At 40.0% G+C, this 16649-nt stretch overlaps 2 protein-coding genes across 3 annotated transcripts in view; both read right to left on the reverse strand.

Moving 5' to 3' along the window:
• Window positions 1-2051: 2051 nt before the first annotated feature.
• On the reverse strand, window positions 2052-7717 carry trmt112 (tRNA methyltransferase activator subunit 11-2). Its single transcript, XM_041797678.1, has 4 exons — window positions 7519-7717; window positions 5176-5277; window positions 3405-3497; window positions 2052-2406 (listed from the first exon to the last, which is right to left on the reverse strand). The coding sequence occupies exons 1-4, from the start codon at window positions 7591-7593 to the stop codon at window positions 2305-2307; spliced, it is 372 nt and encodes a 123-aa protein (XP_041653612.1). The 5' UTR covers window positions 7594-7717; the 3' UTR covers window positions 2052-2304.
• A 2118-nt stretch (window positions 7718-9835) lies between these two features.
• atg2a (autophagy related 2A) overlaps window positions 9836-16649 on the reverse strand; it is a 33569-nt gene continuing 26755 nt past the window's right edge. For both annotated transcript variants that reach the window (XM_041797270.1, XM_041797268.1), the window contains exons 32-42: window positions 16443-16578; window positions 15919-16146; window positions 14746-14847; window positions 14461-14545; window positions 14155-14308; window positions 13980-14049; window positions 13790-13872; window positions 13523-13644; window positions 13246-13400; window positions 12921-13079; window positions 9836-11633 (exon numbers count right to left, since the gene is read on the reverse strand). In XM_041797270.1, coding sequence (XP_041653204.1) covers window positions 11397-11633; window positions 12921-13079; window positions 13246-13400; window positions 13523-13644; window positions 13790-13872; window positions 13980-14049; window positions 14155-14308; window positions 14461-14545; window positions 14746-14847; window positions 15919-16146; window positions 16443-16578 — 1531 coding nt within the window. In that variant the 3' untranslated portion in view covers window positions 9836-11396. The remainder of the gene's footprint in view (window positions 11634-12920; window positions 13080-13245; window positions 13401-13522; window positions 13645-13789; window positions 13873-13979; window positions 14050-14154; window positions 14309-14460; window positions 14546-14745; window positions 14848-15918; window positions 16147-16442; window positions 16579-16649) is intronic.

Genomic DNA, 16649 nt, shown 5'->3' on the forward strand with positions numbered 1-16649 from the left:
GCCCTCACATTCCCCTAGATTTGAAACTGTATCTTGTCAGAGCTTAGATCAAGTTACTCTCTACTGAGTTGGACTAGCACTGGTGGATCAACACTGTCTAACTCCAACACTGAAGACCATTTCACTCAGAACGGAGTTAAAATTACACTTAGGAGTTAAGAACAATTCTGAAATGTTTAACCCTAAGATATCAACACTCTACTTTTTGCCATTTTGGGATGTGATGTGGATTCATGCTCTCTCTCTGTGCTAGTGTATAATCAACAGAGGTGGAAGAAGTACAAGAGCATTGTACTGAAGTTAAAGAACAGTTACTCTGGTTAAAACTTACTTAAGTAGAAGTAAAAGTACTGATTTCAAGATGTACTCAGAAAATAAAAGTACACATAAACAGACTCAATTACAAAATTTGAGTAGACTTAAGTATTTACTTCCCATCACTGCCTTATCCAGAATTAAAAGAGCTTGAAAGGTGATATTTGATTTTCAAAGTTTTCTTTGTCTTTTTTGTTGTGCCCCAAAGAAGTGGGATTCTTCAAATGTGCTCCTATTTTGCCCCGGTCTATTTCTTCTGTCAGACATTGTTGTGGTTTTTATTTTTCTTCAAGCATATTAAAGTTATAAGCATATTTTACTTCCAGTGCATCAGATTGGTTTTAACACACTAAAGGTGAGGTATTTGAAAGTCAGCCTTATATTTTTCTGAATGCAGCTGTCATTGGTGTAGTGCTAGCATAACTTTATATAGCACTAAAAACAACTAGCCTAGCTTCGTAGAAACAAAACAAAATCCTTCAACCAGCATTTCTGAAGATACAAATTGATGCAATACATGTTTATCTTTATTGATTCAAAATAAAATGTAAACAAAACTTTTTGCGAGTTATTGTGAGTCCCACAGTACATATCAGCCTACAGTACAGCAGACTGTAGCGGAAACTTTCTTTCTGTATGCGGTTTAAACAAATCAGATATGACTCATGAGGAGCTTCAGGAGGATTTTTTATTTGTTTTGATGGCGCTTTACTAGCCGTTTCCCGTCTTTTGGGAAAGCTAAGCTGTCATTTTGAATTATAGATACAAAAATGCATGAAGCAGCAAATACGCCAAGACTTAATCACAGAAAATTGACAAATCAGGTGTGTTTGTTTGCACCAGTGATTTTAAAACAAAGAATCTCAGCAAAACTTTCAGTTTAGACCCGTTCATGGGGATAGCTTGAGGCCTATCCTAATTCCATTAAATCACTTCACAGCCCATCCCTTTTTATCTTTATCTTTTCTAGCTTTCAATCTGGACCCTTTCTTTCCTCTCTGTTCCTCCTAGGTCTCATTGTTAATTACAGCTCACGACTTGGAGAGGACTGTTAATCTGTCAGGGGTGGCTTTTATTGCTGCTCTGCTGCCATCCCATTATGCCGTTATTATAGTTGCGGGTACAGGCCTGTAATTGCTCTAAGTAGAAGGGAAAGGTAGTAGAGACTGAGGCTGCCTGGAGGCTTCTGGTCAGGGCAAACCCCCCTCCTCCTCCCTCTTCTTCTCCTCCTCCTCCATCGTCTGTCCTGGCATGGTTTCTAAAAACGATAACACGGCCTACGAACAAACAGGCTCCTGTTCCAACTTGACTGGCTGCTGTGGCGTCTCAGACAGCCAGAGAGTGATGGAACAAGTTTAATTTGTCTCCGAACTTCAACTTTCTCTAAGAGATCAGACACACCGTGAGACGTCTTAGATCACAGTAAGCCGACAGCGTGGGGTGTTGTGTCTGAGTGTATGTGTGCTGTGATGGATGGCATAAAAGAGAAAAAAAAGAAAAAGAGACTTCCTCAAAAACAACTTCTGGCCTGCCTGCTTTCTTTTTTTCGCTTCTTTTCCTCAAAGCCAAATATAGACGAGGTACTGCCACGTCATCTGGCCCTCAGCACTTTCTAAAACCCTGAGAGAGGATGAGATGGGGTTCAGAGCTCTGCCGCTCACTCATGCAGCCTATGCACATCTGTAATATAAGCAAATCCATGTTTCCACAAAAACCTAAAACCATTTTGGCTGTCATGGAAATCAGGACAGTTTTATTGAAAAAAAAGCACAGTTACAAAAATAAATACAGATAAAACCACATGGGGTTAATCTTGGGGAACATTTTCTGCCTGTTATTCGTCAAATGTTTTTCCACTGCCACATAAATGTCAGAACTAGAATCAAACAAACAAACAGCGTGGCCATTAAGAGTCCAGCCTCTCTCTGATTACATACAGATTCATCCGAGGGACAGTTTCAGGGTATGGATGCGTAGGGGAGGTGCAGTCTACACCTCATCTTCGTTCAGCAGCATGTTGGGGATTCCTCTGGTGATGGGGAACTCCCGTCCTGATTCAGGGCACTGCAGACAGCCCTCTATCACCTCCACCTGCACCACAAATACAGGCACGCACAGGGATAGTAGAGGGAAAAGTGAGAAAACATAAGGCCACCACAAGATGTCATCATCAAGCACAACAAATTATGATTTTTTTATTCCAAACCAAAAAGGACGACACTGCTGCCAAACTGCTGGTTGCTGTGGTTTGGCTTTTGCCACTAAGTTTTTTCTCTTTTTGAGAAAATCTTTTTTCAGTATTTTAGACAGGCTGCGCTCAAGAAACTGATCCACTTGAACATTTTCTATTTTGCTGATGATATAGTGTTTCCCTGATAATTTTGCAGTAATTGTCTTAAGCTGTGGAGAGCACTGGGCTTTATTTTCCCACATTTTTTCCATTAAGGCAGGGGTGTCCAAACCATGGCCTGGGGGCCAAATGCAGCCCACTGTCCATTTTTGATTGGCCTGCAGCAATTTCTAGAAACAAAATGAAATATGGCCCACATCATCAAGATTAAAACAAAAAAGTCTTGAAATATTTCTATCTGAATGAGGTGAATTTAGCATTTGTACAAACTTAACTTTTTGAAGTAAATCCTGGGAAAAAAATTAACTTAATGTGATATTCTATTTTTAGAAGCATTTGTGCTAGGCAAACAATTTCTTATCCAATTAAACAAAAAATATTAATGAATTTAGCGGACTAGTCCAAAGTCAAGTAAATACACTCCTTACCAACTTCATAATGCAATGATGTGAAGCTGGTCTACAGAATGTAGCTAACGTTAGCAGTGCTAGTACCACTGGCAGGATAATGTCCACATTCCTGTGCTAGAGATCGCCACTCAATGCATTGGTTAGATGTGAGTATAACTTGGCATCCATGCTTTTAGTTAGCGACCGTTTATATCGGATTATAAAGTATTGCGACAGCAGCGTTAAGAACAATGCCAAGCAATTCGCCGGGATTGTGGGCATGAAATGATAATTTAAAAAAAGGTTGATAGAAAGAAAAGTTTTGACAGGAACGACTGTGAGCTCCTTACCTCTAACAGCGCTCTGTGCACCTTCTTCAGGAACTCTTCATCTTTCTCGTAGTCTGTCACCACCTCATCTGGCAGGTCCTGTCGATGTCCCAACTAAAGAGAAGAAACAGACAAAGATATTTAAGCTGGATGGCTGTAAACTTTTCAATGGATGTTACTAGGGCAGAGACAACCAGTAGGCAAACAAGACACCAACAACATAAAAACGAAAGCATATAATACACAGCAGCACAGCCATAGACAACTCTATGCGAGTTTACACTCCAAGGAGCACACATTTTTTAACTAAAACTTTAAATGCAGCTGTTGTGATAAAACAAAATACTTAAACACTTAGGTCCAGCCTTTTTAAACTGTTGTGTGAGAGGATTTACCATAGTACAAAAAGAAAGGGCACTAAAAGCAGTTAATTTAAATGGAGAAAAGCCAAAACCCATAAGCTCTTAGGGGAAAGGGGAAAAGGAGAATAATGATCTATGCAACCCCTTTATAGTTCTTCTGGTGACTAGTTGCCAATGAATGGAAACTCATTAACAGTCCCACGTTAAATACAGGAAAGCAATTGCTTTCCTTTGACATCTATAAAGGTTATTGTAATCTATGACTGCCATTTTAATTAGTAGAAGTTTAGCTAGGCTAAAATGATTCAAGTGAATTATTTAATAATTGTGCCCCCTGGAAGCCAGGAATTGGCCTGTGTTTTTACATTTATCCTCTCATGTTTTAATTTAAAATGCTTTTTTCCAGATTCCCCTTAAGTGTTCAAAAAATCTGTCCTATGATTGTATTGAGAGGACTGTAATTTCCCTGAAAAATGAAGAAGAATATTTGGCCCATCTCCTCTAAAAGGGTCAATTGATGTAGCTCTTGGAAAAATAGGGCCCGAGTACAGGGGGAGTGAGGACCCCAGTTGAAATCCAGATTATTTCCTCAATTTTCAGTGCCTAAACATGCTCAAAAACTCATCAAACTTTGCAGGCACATCAGACCTGGCGAAAAATTTGTTCTATTGTTGGTCCAAGACATAAGCTGGGAAAAACTGGCTTGAAAGCACCCTGTAAACCTGCCAAAAATATAGCCCATTTAACCCACAGGAAGGAAATTTGGTAAACATAATCAGCGTCCCAAGACACACAGTAAAGTGTCTTATTATCGTGGTTAAAATCCCAACAGGGCCTACAAATGTGCACATTTTTCACAAAACAAAAAACATGCTCATAACTCTTCAGAACTCTCTAGTCTCATTCAAATTTGCCATGATGTTATTCACTCTGACGATTACACAGTGTGCTTTCACGTTATTTTGTGTTTAAAAGATATGACAGTTCATTCTGTGTGTGATAGACAGCGCTGTGGCAGACCACTCTGACAGTTGAGCTGGAAGCCTTCATGCTCTCATGAACTGAGGCAAGCCAAAGATGCCACGGCCTGCTCAGCGCTGCTTGAAGCTCTAGTTAAGAATCAAAGCCAAAATAAGCAACTTTTTTTTTAAAGTCATTGGAAGGCTGGGATAAGTTTCCCCTTCAAGTCTTTAATTTTCTTATCAAACCATAAGTCCCAGAGGAGAGTTTATTCCCATAAATTAAATGATAGATAGCTCAAAATCTAATCATACCTTTCATTATAAAATGACAGACAAAGGATTTTGAGCTTTTATTAGTGTCTCTCTAATAAGCTCCAAATATGCACTGAATATGGTTCAATATATTCCTTTTCATGCTTTTAAAGTGTGTTATTAAGCATTCTTACAGTCTGTACCAGCATGACTCACCTCCTCTGCTGCCTGGATGAGAGCACTCCACTCCAGTTTGGGAATCATCCGGCTGACAAACTGAGGGTTGAACTCCACCTCGTTCATCTTCACCTCAGTGGCCTTTGCAAGGAAACATCAAGAGGATAATGTAAGAATTATTTGACTTCAAGGTCCTAAAACAACAGCACACGCCGTGAAAGATTCAAAATCACTTGTTTTCTTCTCATGTAAAAACACTTGTAGGTAACTCATGTAAATGTTTTGAAATCAGGAATTTACATATCTGTTCTACTGCTCTCTTGAGTAACATAATTTCACAAATTTACTACAGACCAATGTAAACCCAAAGCACTTTGAGCAATTCATTTTTTGGGTTATTGTTTTTCACTTTAAACCCCCTAGCAAGAATTTAGGCAATAAAACATAAGGAAAAACTCTTTAATCAGACCATCTAGGAGACGGGGTGTGAAGCAATTTAACAATATTCAATTTGGTGGTGATAATGGTGATATAAATGATGGGTATTATGCTGTTAAAAATATCCAATGTAACACAGTCAGCTCTTCCTTTGTATGACATCGTATCTTTTACACAGCACAAAGTAGAATAACCTAATCATAACATACATCTTTCCAGGGTGCATTTATATTTAATGACATTGTGGTAGCCTATTACTTTGTTACCTGTAAAAGTATATTGCTAACACAGTAACAGGAAATGTATGTTACCTAGAATATTACACGGATATACACTATATAGACAAGAGTATTTGGCCACACCTGTTATTTATTAAATTCAGGTGTTTAAATTAGACCAGTTGCCACAGATGTATAAAATCAAACATCTAGCCATGTAGTCTTTATTTGCAAACATTTGTGATACAAACTGGGTGGTTCTGAAGAACTCAGTGACTTCAAGTGTGGTACCATGACAGAGGAAATCTTTACAGTTTGACGGCTGAATGATATTCATCCCTGCTGATATTCCAAAGAAAGTGGCATCATTAGAAAGTGAAAGCTTTAAAGAACAAAAGAAACTCAGCCATGAAGCGGAAGACCCCACAGAATCACAGAGCGGGCTCAATGACTGCTGAGGCACATTGAGCCAAAAAGTCGCCAACACTCTGCTGATTCCAAAGCTGAAGAGTTCTGAACTTCCACTGGCATTAATGTAAGCACAAAAACTGTGTGGCGGGAGCTTCCTGGAATGCTTTTTTTAATGGCTGAGCAGCTGCATGCAAGCCTCACATCACGAGGTCTAATATCAAGCATTGGATGGAGTGGTGTAAAACACACTGACGCTGGACTGTGGAGCAGTGGAAATGTGTTCTGTGGAGTGATGAACCATGCTTCTCTGTTTGTCAGTGAGATTAGGACGGTGTCTGGGTTTGGCAGATGTTGGGAGAACTTGTCCTGCCTGACTGCATTGTGCCAACTGTGAAGTTTAGTGGAAGAGAGTTAATGGTACAGGACTGTTCTTCAGGGTTTGGGCCCTTAATCTCTAATGAAGGGCAGTCTTAATGCTACAGCATCACAAAGCACTTTGCAAACCTTTGTTTTTAAAGGAGCTATATAACTAAAGTTATTATTATTATTATTATTATTAACAAGACATTTTAGGCAATGCTACGCTTCCAACTTCGTGGCAACAGTTTGGGAAAGGCCCTTCTATTCCAACATGACTGTGCCCCAGTGCACAAAGCAAGGACTATAAAGACATGGTTTGATGAGTTCAGTGTGGAAGAACAATACTAGCCTGCACAGAGCCCTGACCTTAACCCTATCAAGCACCTTTGAGATGAACGGTCTAACAGTCAGCTCCTGCCCTCATAAAGGCGCTACAGAACGAACGGGCACAAATTCATACAGAAACACTGCAAAATCTTGTGGAAAGCCTTCCAAGAAGAGTGGAGGGTGTCAACTCCATGTTAAAGGTCAGGCGGCCGAATACTTTTGTCCAGATAGTGCATCTATTACATGCTTAAACGGCGTGGCTTAGACCTACTTGTCAGTTTACTGTGATTCCACCACAATAAACGCTTAAATAAATAATACAAAATACACCTCTGGCTCATGCGAGTAGTCTGGTACATACAGAAAAACAAGTTTGCTCCCTGGTTGCTCTCAGATATTTTAAACTGGATGGTTAAAAGAACACGGTTCACTATCAATTATGTGTTTTCGACTTTACTGTGCCAAAGTCTGTCTAGAAAGAGACGCTAAAAAAAGTCCGACAGCCATTATGACCGGACTTGATCACCGAGCACCTTTACTACAACATCAAGTCCCAAACACCAAAACACGGGTCATTCAGAATCAATGAAATCGATACAGTTAGCAGTTAGCATTGTGGCTGGCTTACCTTGATGAGCAGCGGGTACCCTTTAGTGACTCCCTTCACGTGAGATGTCAACATGTTGTGCGTGAGCAGCTTCATGTTCAGAAAAGTCTGCGAAAACCTGACGCAACTGTTTCACTGATAATTCTTCACTGACAGTTACAGCCTCCGGTCTACACTTGATTCACGTTGAGTTTACATGTGGACCGGAAGTACAAGTATTGCGCCGATGAAATGCTCCCGTATGCTTTCCAACGCTACACTATGGTTCCGATACGCTGCACTCTCTTTTCCCCTTCTTTATTTGTAAAACTCAAATATTTTTTTAAATTAATAATTCACTAAGAAATAACAACAAACAATTAACGGCTTCATAATATATATTAACTATAGTTATAAAAAAAAAGAAAAAAAAAACGTATTTTAGAATACATAATCATGAGACCACTGCTGAGATTACACGAACTACAACAGAGTACTTTAATAATCAGTGCCAATTTTAGCAGCTATTTTGAATTATGTCTTGGTCTTTAGATTAAAATGCCTTTCAGTTGTAGATACAGTTTAGTCATTTTCACCCTTAAAAGTTTCAGTCTAGTTTTATTCGTCCAAAACGCATAAGTATTTCAGTAAAGTTGTAGTCAGTTAAAAGTCCTTCATTTTAGTTTTCAATTATAGTCACAATTGCTTTCTTTCAACTACCTTTATTAGTCATATTGTCAAATTAATAGAAGTGTCTTCCTCAAGTTAAAAATGTAGTTGACAATTGGAATAGCTGGGGCTGGCTTACAGGGCTGAAGCCCCAGACGTTTCTCAAAAGCTGTCTTTAAGGCCCCCCCTCAAAAGGTTTAAATTAGATAATGACAGTTGAAAGGATCTTTAAAATTTAGTTTTGTAGCTACTTACCTTTAACAATCACAACTCTTAAACTGGATCCTAACCTTACCTATGTTAACCTAACTCAAAAGAACAAAAAGAAAAGAAATTTACAGTTTTTGCCCATTTTTGAGAGTAAGGAGTGAAAATTGTTGATTTTTAACATGTCCATTAAAAATGTTGGCATGACAGAGTGCTTCATTTAGCCTCAGGGAAGATATCTTTTTCACGTAAATGATGTACAGATTTCTGGAACAAAAACAGTTCACCTATCTCTGCAGCGTAATCCATCTATCCACTGATTGCGTGACTGAGTTCAACTGCATACTTTGACCCACACATGGGGCGATAGCTTTGTTGAGCAAGAAAGCGTGTTTTTAGCAGTATCCGAGCATGCAGACCAAAATCAGTCTTTCGATCCTTGGCCCTCCTGGTCTTACTATACTCTAGTGAGGCCTGGACATTGACTGATGGCCTGAGGCACTCGCTGGAATCCTCTGTGACTTCTCTTTTGCATCTTAAAAGTAACATAACTGAGAAATTTGTGCCAGAAAACAGTACATTTAATTCCCAACTTCTGTCTCTCTGCTCTGGCAAAGAGCCAGGCAGCTGCGCTCTGACCAGAGATCACCATAAGGTAATAGGGCAGGCTAACTGCTGGAGTGCTCATCTATTTTTCACTTGAACCATACGCAGCAGGAACAAACATCTTAACAGCTGAAGGTGTATTTTAAGCCATATTTCACTTGTCTTTAGTCCTGGATGATTAAAAGAAGTAGGTTGCAGCTTTGTCTCTCTCAAAGCAGCAACAGTTCAATCCCTCCTGTCTGTGTTAACGTTGCTAAAGTTTAGTTAAATATCCAATGATAGACATGTTCTACTCCTGCCAAGTCTGTCACAATAAACACCTCCAATTCTAATGCTCATTGAAGACTTTTATTTTGAAGAGCAACATCAGGAAATGCAGTGTTTTCAGCAGCAACTTAACAAACGCATCTCATAAACGGGAGAGAGACAGAATTTTATGTAACTCAGAAAATGAGCTATAAGGAATAACTGAAGAGTTTAATACAGGATGAGAAAATTAAACTGAGACTTATTAGCTTTAAACTGTCTGTATGTCATGGCATAAATGTGATTGTTTCTCTGGTGGCTGACCCAGAGAGCTGACAGGTCCTGCAGAGTAGACAGATTATTTTCATGGGTGGGTGATGCTTGAGCCACACCATCCTAGAGCAGATTTTACTGCCTCATTTTTCATGCTTTTGAAGCTTAATTTTATAGACTTGGAAATGTTTTTCATGACTGAAATTTAGCTTGGTGGCTCATAACACAGTGGCTTGTCATACAACAAACCTAAAATAAAGAATTTTCTAATAACTTTGAAGGGACTTCAAGTGAATGTACATTTCTGCACAAACTTCGACAAATGTTTTCACAGCAAAAATACCAGGCATGGATCAAGTTCACTTTTTATACTGATTTTTTAATTTTTGTATTAATTTTGTATATTTCTTGTCTTTGTATTATACAGGTCATTCATACAGTTTATGATATAGTAAATAGTAATTACACACAACAAATAACGAGCATTAACCTGTCACCCTTACAGACATGCGTCATTCATACACACAAACATACCCTCTCTCACACACATAGAGGATCACACATCCCTTACACTTATTAAACAAAAAGATAAAAATGTAAAACTTTTTTAAACTGCACCCCTCCCCCCTAATTTTTCATCCTTTGACATCACTTGGTTCGCATCCTCTTAACTCTTATTTCAACACTTATACTTTAACAAAATTAGAAAAACGAAAGAGAAAGATTAAAAAAAATGCAGGAAGGCATTAAAGAAGTGGAAAAAGCGTTTCTGAATCAGAGGAAGTTGTTTTTCAAACCCCGGTCTGTAACTCTTCATGGAAATAGAAGCATAAAAGAGCTGCAGGTAGAAGAACCACTGGCTGAAATTTGAACAATTTGCTGTGACCAACCGGATGTTGCGAAGCTTTGACAGAATCCACCGTGCTACAGAGTTAAGAGGCTTCATGTGACCTAGTCTCTATTCAGTCTGATGTGGATCAATATGAGCCAGCATACTATATAATAGTAGAAGGGAGGTACAGGGCTGAGGAAGGCAACACAAACTAGATAAAAAAGGACACTGTGCAGGGTTTATGGCACAAATGACTGCACTGAGAGAAGCAGCTGAACCAATGACATGTTGTAAAAACAACTGCCAGCATCTGTGGGATGCATGCAGAGACTTCAGTAAAATGTTCTCTATGCCTCCACTATAAAGCATCACAACACAACAAAACTCAGGTCTCGTCACTTGATGATTTGCTCCAGCTACAAACTCATACTTTGATTGTTCTTCTGGATCCTCTCAGGTGATGGAGATAGTGATCAGTGGAAAAGAACTGACAAGACTTCACCTTCTTCCAAGGTTCATGAGAGTCTCAGACTTGTTGGCCTTACAGTTACCTTGTTCTTTATACTGCACTGTACACAAAGATGAAAATGTGCCTGAAATTAGTATTTTAAATCAAAGTAAAACAGGTTCAAGCAGCAGAACTCAGGGTCCACAAAGTGCCTCAAATCTGTGTCTTTCTGTCCAACATGAAACCAATAGAGTGATGGTCCTACCTGCCCTAGGTTAAGCTGAAAATCAAGTCAGTTGGGGGTGATGGTGATATGTTTGCACTGACAGTAAGGGAGGACCTGCAGACTACTGTGTCTCTGAGAAGAAGAAGAAGAAGGAGAGCTCTTGTTGAATGCAGATTAGTCCATGTTTGATGGGGACTCATAACACTGGGTGTCAGTAACTGCAGTAGTCGTTAGTCTTTGCTTTGTTATTTTTCTTTTTTTTTTTTTTTTGCATTGGAGCACAAACGGTCTGTCATTCGTCTATACACACATGCAAACGCACATTCAAACCCTGGGTTTGCTTCTTCAGTCAATCATAATCTCTCACATACAGTCACTCGCTCTCACACGGACAACAAAAAAAAAGGCTGTCATCATTCTTGGCTATCCTCCGTACGCCACTTCAGGAAGTCCTCCTTACGGGCATCTGGTTTGATCTGGTTCCGCATGCCCCCGAGCAGATTGGAGGTGGCTTCAGAGGCCACAATCAAAGGTCGGACCACAGTGGGCGGAATCTGCCGCAGCACGCCGCCCACAGCACCAGGTAGACCTTTCTGTTCATGGCCGCGGGATGCTACATCGCACAGGGTCTGAGCTGTGTCAATCACTCCCTGAGGGGAAAGAAGAAAAAGGATTCAGGGTTTTTTACATACAAACATGAAAACATGGTAAAGAAAGAAGAAATAGTAGCCAGATTATACTACTGACTTTTTGTGGATGCCTTATTATCTAACTGAGTTGATAAACATCTGACTGAGTTGACAATTATTTGTCGGAGTTGACAAACATCTGCCTGAGTAGACGAGTATCTGATAGAGTTGACGAGCATCTGACAGAGTTGACAAACATCTGGCGGAGTTGACGATATCTGACAAAATTGATGTACAGGTGCTTCTCAATAATTAGATTATAAAAGTTCATAATAGATTATAAACCAAAAAAACATATATATTTCAGTGTCAAGTTTAAAGAGTGTCTGGCGATGTTGACAATGGGGATAAAAAGTGATTGCCTGAAATAGCTTTTGTCTCTTTGGTTGAGCAGGATTAAGTAACACTGATTTAGAGCCATGTTCACGATTACTGAATAAGGTCCCAAAAGTGGGCCGTGGATGTATGGATGGAAATGGCAAAAAGTTGGGGCAAAAAGCCTATGTTTCACAGTTATTTTTAGGAGTAATGGGGAGACAGTAGGATAGCTGATGATGACTGCCATACATTATTGAAGACTAAAAATTAGAAATGTAAAGTTTGATTTATGCCAGCAGTTTAGCAAAGTGATACATAAATATGACACAAATACATGAAATATGTAATGTAGTCTCTTTACCAAACAAAACTCTGTCGTGAAGCAAATGTTTTTCTTTTTTCACTTTGGAATTTTGTACTGTCTTAAACTGAGGGTTATTGACTCCTATTCGGATACAGATCTGCTTTAATTTTGAAAAAAACAAACAAACAAACAAACAAAACAAAAACAAAGAACTTTGGGTAGATCAAAGATTATGACATGAATGAAAAAGGGAATCTGTTATGGATTGAAAAGAAAAAAGGGAACAATAAATAGTTAAACATTTGATATTACTGATTTTTCTACTGAGCTGTCTGTGAGTTTTTAAAGTTAAATGAGACATTATGGAGCAGTGATGGACTTATTTCACATCAGTGTGGCTGCAGGGACCAAAGGGTGCTGAAAGGGACAATAAAGTTCTATTAAGACTACTAAAATAATTAGTTGTGATTAGGAAATTTACTGCACCAATTACAGATCCTAATAATCTAAATTTTTAAATTGAGTCGCGATTTAGTGGTGGTACGTCCTAAGGCTTAATTGGTTCAGAACCTCTGGTCTAGAAAGAGTACAAAGCCAGTTTTACAAAATTCAATGTGACGGCTTACCTCTCTGACAGTGTCATAGGCCTTTGCAACACCTTCTCGGAGGTCTGCAGGCTGAGCAGCTCTGCGGGGCCGACTGGAGGGAGCCCGACCTTCAGTGATGGCGTAGCGATTCAGAGGAGGAGTTGGAGACAAGATGTCATACACTGTCTCTGCTGTGGCCTAATGGACAGACAGACATCGGTCACAGCTTAGACTGACTAAAACCCTTGGTTGATTGAGACTGACAAAACACAGGCACTTCAGAAGATCTTTTCTATCTGTTCGGCCTGAAACAAATCTCTGATTCATAGTCGATCCTAAATGAAAACCCTCAAAGACTACATACTTGTATGGCCTGCACCAGCCTGTTGCTGAGCTCCAGAGCAGCTGATGCTGTTGAGGTACCAAAGGATGCTGCCCCCCTCTGGAGACCTCGAATAATGCGTCCATCCTTCCTGTACTGCTCGATAGGTAACCAGAACAGATCCCTCACTCCATGGACTGAAAAGATACGCAGAAGGAGTGAGAGGAGAAAAGGGAATGAGAGTTAAAACTGAATTTATAGCATTTAAATGTTATAAAGAAATTGTGCACAATGGTTGTTTGGAGCAGCCTTTACTCACATAGCTGGACAACCGAGTGCATGGGGCCTACACCTCCCAGAATGCCTGGCAGCTGATTCTTCCTGATGTCTGTGAGCCACTCAGTGACAGCGTACTGGATCACTTTGTCCACGCCGAGGAGACTAGGCAGGTTTACAGAAAGGGAATAAAAAAACATGTCAAAAATGGCGATATAACTTTGAAAAAGCACAGATCAATGAACATCAATGAAATGTATCTGAAGAAACCAATAAGATATTTGTTTATGAAGAAAGAGTGTTTTTTTACCCGTGTCTGCAGCAGAGCCTCTTCAGCTTCAGCTCAGAGCAGTTTAACTGAGCCAGACCGATCAGAATCCCTGCAAACGTTCCCTGTGAGACACAAAAGGAGAGTGAAAGATCAGTCAGTGGGGCTAATCATGAGCAGAAACCCTTCAGAGTATGATTTATATTTTTGTTGTGGCTGGAAGACCTCTCACCTGCTCAATGACGACATGTTTGCCATGATAGTCCAGCCAGATAGGCACTTCAGAGGTGAAACGAAACTCCCTGAAAACAGCAAAGGATGAAGGAGGCCATATTTAAGATAAAAATGCCTGTTTTCTGAAGGTTATTTTCACGTCAGAGCCTACATGGGAATTACTGTTTACATACCGGAAGTAGATGGGCTGTTCAGACGAAGAGGTGGAGCCGGCAGAGGAGGAGCTCTGCTCGCTGTAGGTAGTTTCAACAGAAGCTGTGAGGTCAGGTCCCAGACCAGCAGCAGACTCCGCCTCCTCAGATGCCTTCTGGGAGGGATCAGCTCTCACTAGAAATGCGTTGGCAGAAATATAAAACAAAGAATATTTTCTGGTGCATATGATCCAAATTGAGATTAATCTTTTTATAAAAAAGTAAACTGAAATGAATCATTACACAGTTAAGATGACATTCTGCTCTTTATCATCAGATCTGGCTCACCTTCAGCTGCAGGGTCCACAGGAAGGTAAGGGTTAACAAAGGAAGCTAAGTTACTGAAAAAGTCCTTCAGGAAAAACAGTGCATCCTGCAAGGAAGAAAAAAAGTGGATTAAATGTGAATAAATCGAATAAAAATGTTACTCTGACATGCACTATGACTGTAAGGCAGCCTCTTGAAACAGTGAACTCTAATATGATAAAATATTAGAAGGCTCTACTCTGCAATTGCTCATGGTCTCTGAAAGTGGATCATAGTCTCTGTTTCAGTCTCAGGATCCAAAGTTACCTGGTCAATGTTTAGTCGAAGTGGCAGCAGGCTGACTCGTAGGCAGCACTCTGGACCACCAAGACCAGACTCTGGACACACCTGCAGGGCCTTCACTGTCAGCTAGAAGAAGAACACACACAATCGGTATAATTTAGTCAAGGTAAAGAAAAAACTTTATCAGCCTTGGGCTCTTTATCCATGCTGCAGCCATCAAAAGACAACATCCAGAATCAGACACATGACAAATAAGGCAGTGAGTATTGACAAATGACTCCTGAAAGATAAATAAAACTGCATTTGATCGTGCAAGTTTGGAGTTTTGAGAGTGAAGACTCTGGTTGTTGTAGAACAGTGATCATCAGCCACATTTGGACAAAGGGCCAGCTTTTTCCTCTACAGGCACTCTGGGGGCTGAACCTTCAAATAAACTAAAGAAAGTAATATTTTTTTGGGAATATTTTTTTATTTCTTTTTAAATGTATGTAATTGTCTGGCTCTTACACTGGGATGAGTCCCTTTATCTCAGCAAGCCACAAGGGGGTGATCGAGATATTTTAGCAGAATATTTCTGCGGCTACCTTGTTGTCTATCACTTGGCTTGATACTTACACGCTGTGTAGTGACAGGGGGAAAACCCAAGCAGGAAAATTATACTCCCAAAGCTTTTGAGGCTGAAAGTTGGCATAGAAAAAAAGCAGTTTTATCAGGAATAAACTAATAAATCTCTGTTTAATATGCATCATATTTGCTACTAACAGCTAAAGGATTGATTTCAGAAAAATGGATGAAACATCCTGATGAAATTCTTTTAAACTCATCTGTTTTTGGTGTTGTTTTAATAGCAATAGGAAGTTGTTTTCTTTAATTGTCCTGAATTTGATAATGTTCTGGGGACCAGATGAGAAGATGTGGAGGGCCTGATGTGGCCCCCGGGCTACCAGTTGATGATCACCGTCGTTGAATGAGCCTGCGACTATGTGGGTGCTGTGTTAGTCAACTCACTGCACACCTCACACTACAAGAACAGAACTCTAAAATCTATCATTGGATGTCATCATGAGTGGGGTCACTCACATTAAAAAATCAGCTAAGATTTTAAAAATCTTTTAGTGTGTGCCAGGCTAGTCATTTATCTGTCTTTGTGACAACCCAATATAATCCCCTCACAAAGGGAAAGCCCTCCAATCTCACCATGTTGGAGTGGGCTCGGCGCGGCATGCTCTCACTGGTGTAGAGGTAGAGGAATTTGTTGATTTGGGAGGAAGCCAGTCGGTCTCGAACCTCCAGCTCCTGGACGATGAAGACCTGCCTGGAAATGGGCTGCTCACCACCCGGACAAACCCCAACCGGAGCAGTCAGTGACCCCTCACCATCATGCCCCGTTACAACCACTGGATAAGTCTCATGCTGGAAGGACACCTGGGGAACAAAACAGAAGGAATGTAAACACCTACTGAGACATTTATATTGGTTTAAAAAGGAAGGGGAAGGCTGTTAAGTTTTGAGTTCAAGAGCTTGAGAAATACTTAAATGTTGTGTTGATAATTTAGAAGATCACCAATAACCATGTCTGAATGATAACTGTGAGGAGCAAGAAGCTGATTTGAAATTAAAAAAAAACCCTGAAATATCAAATTTTCATAAGTATTCAGTCCCTTTGCAAAACTGATGAACTGATGTCATTTCAGCTATCATCCACATGCTCTGTTTAGTACCTTTGTGAGCTGGATCTCCATCAACAGTGTGTGCTGACGCCCACTGCCTCCTGCCCAGCGCCACGAGTTTTGAGGGCGAGAGGAACCAACAGAGCGGGATGGGGATCCACGGACACCAGCCGAGACTGACCGACCTCTGAAGAGAGAGAGGTCGAAGGAGAAGAAGAATGCGAGGATAAATCCATCAAAAAGAATGATGAAGAACAT

The sequence above is a fragment of the Cheilinus undulatus genome, linkage group 10, assembly GCF_018320785.1.
Source record: "Cheilinus undulatus linkage group 10, ASM1832078v1, whole genome shotgun sequence".
Lineage (NCBI taxonomy): Eukaryota > Metazoa > Chordata > Actinopteri > Labriformes > Labridae > Cheilinus > Cheilinus undulatus.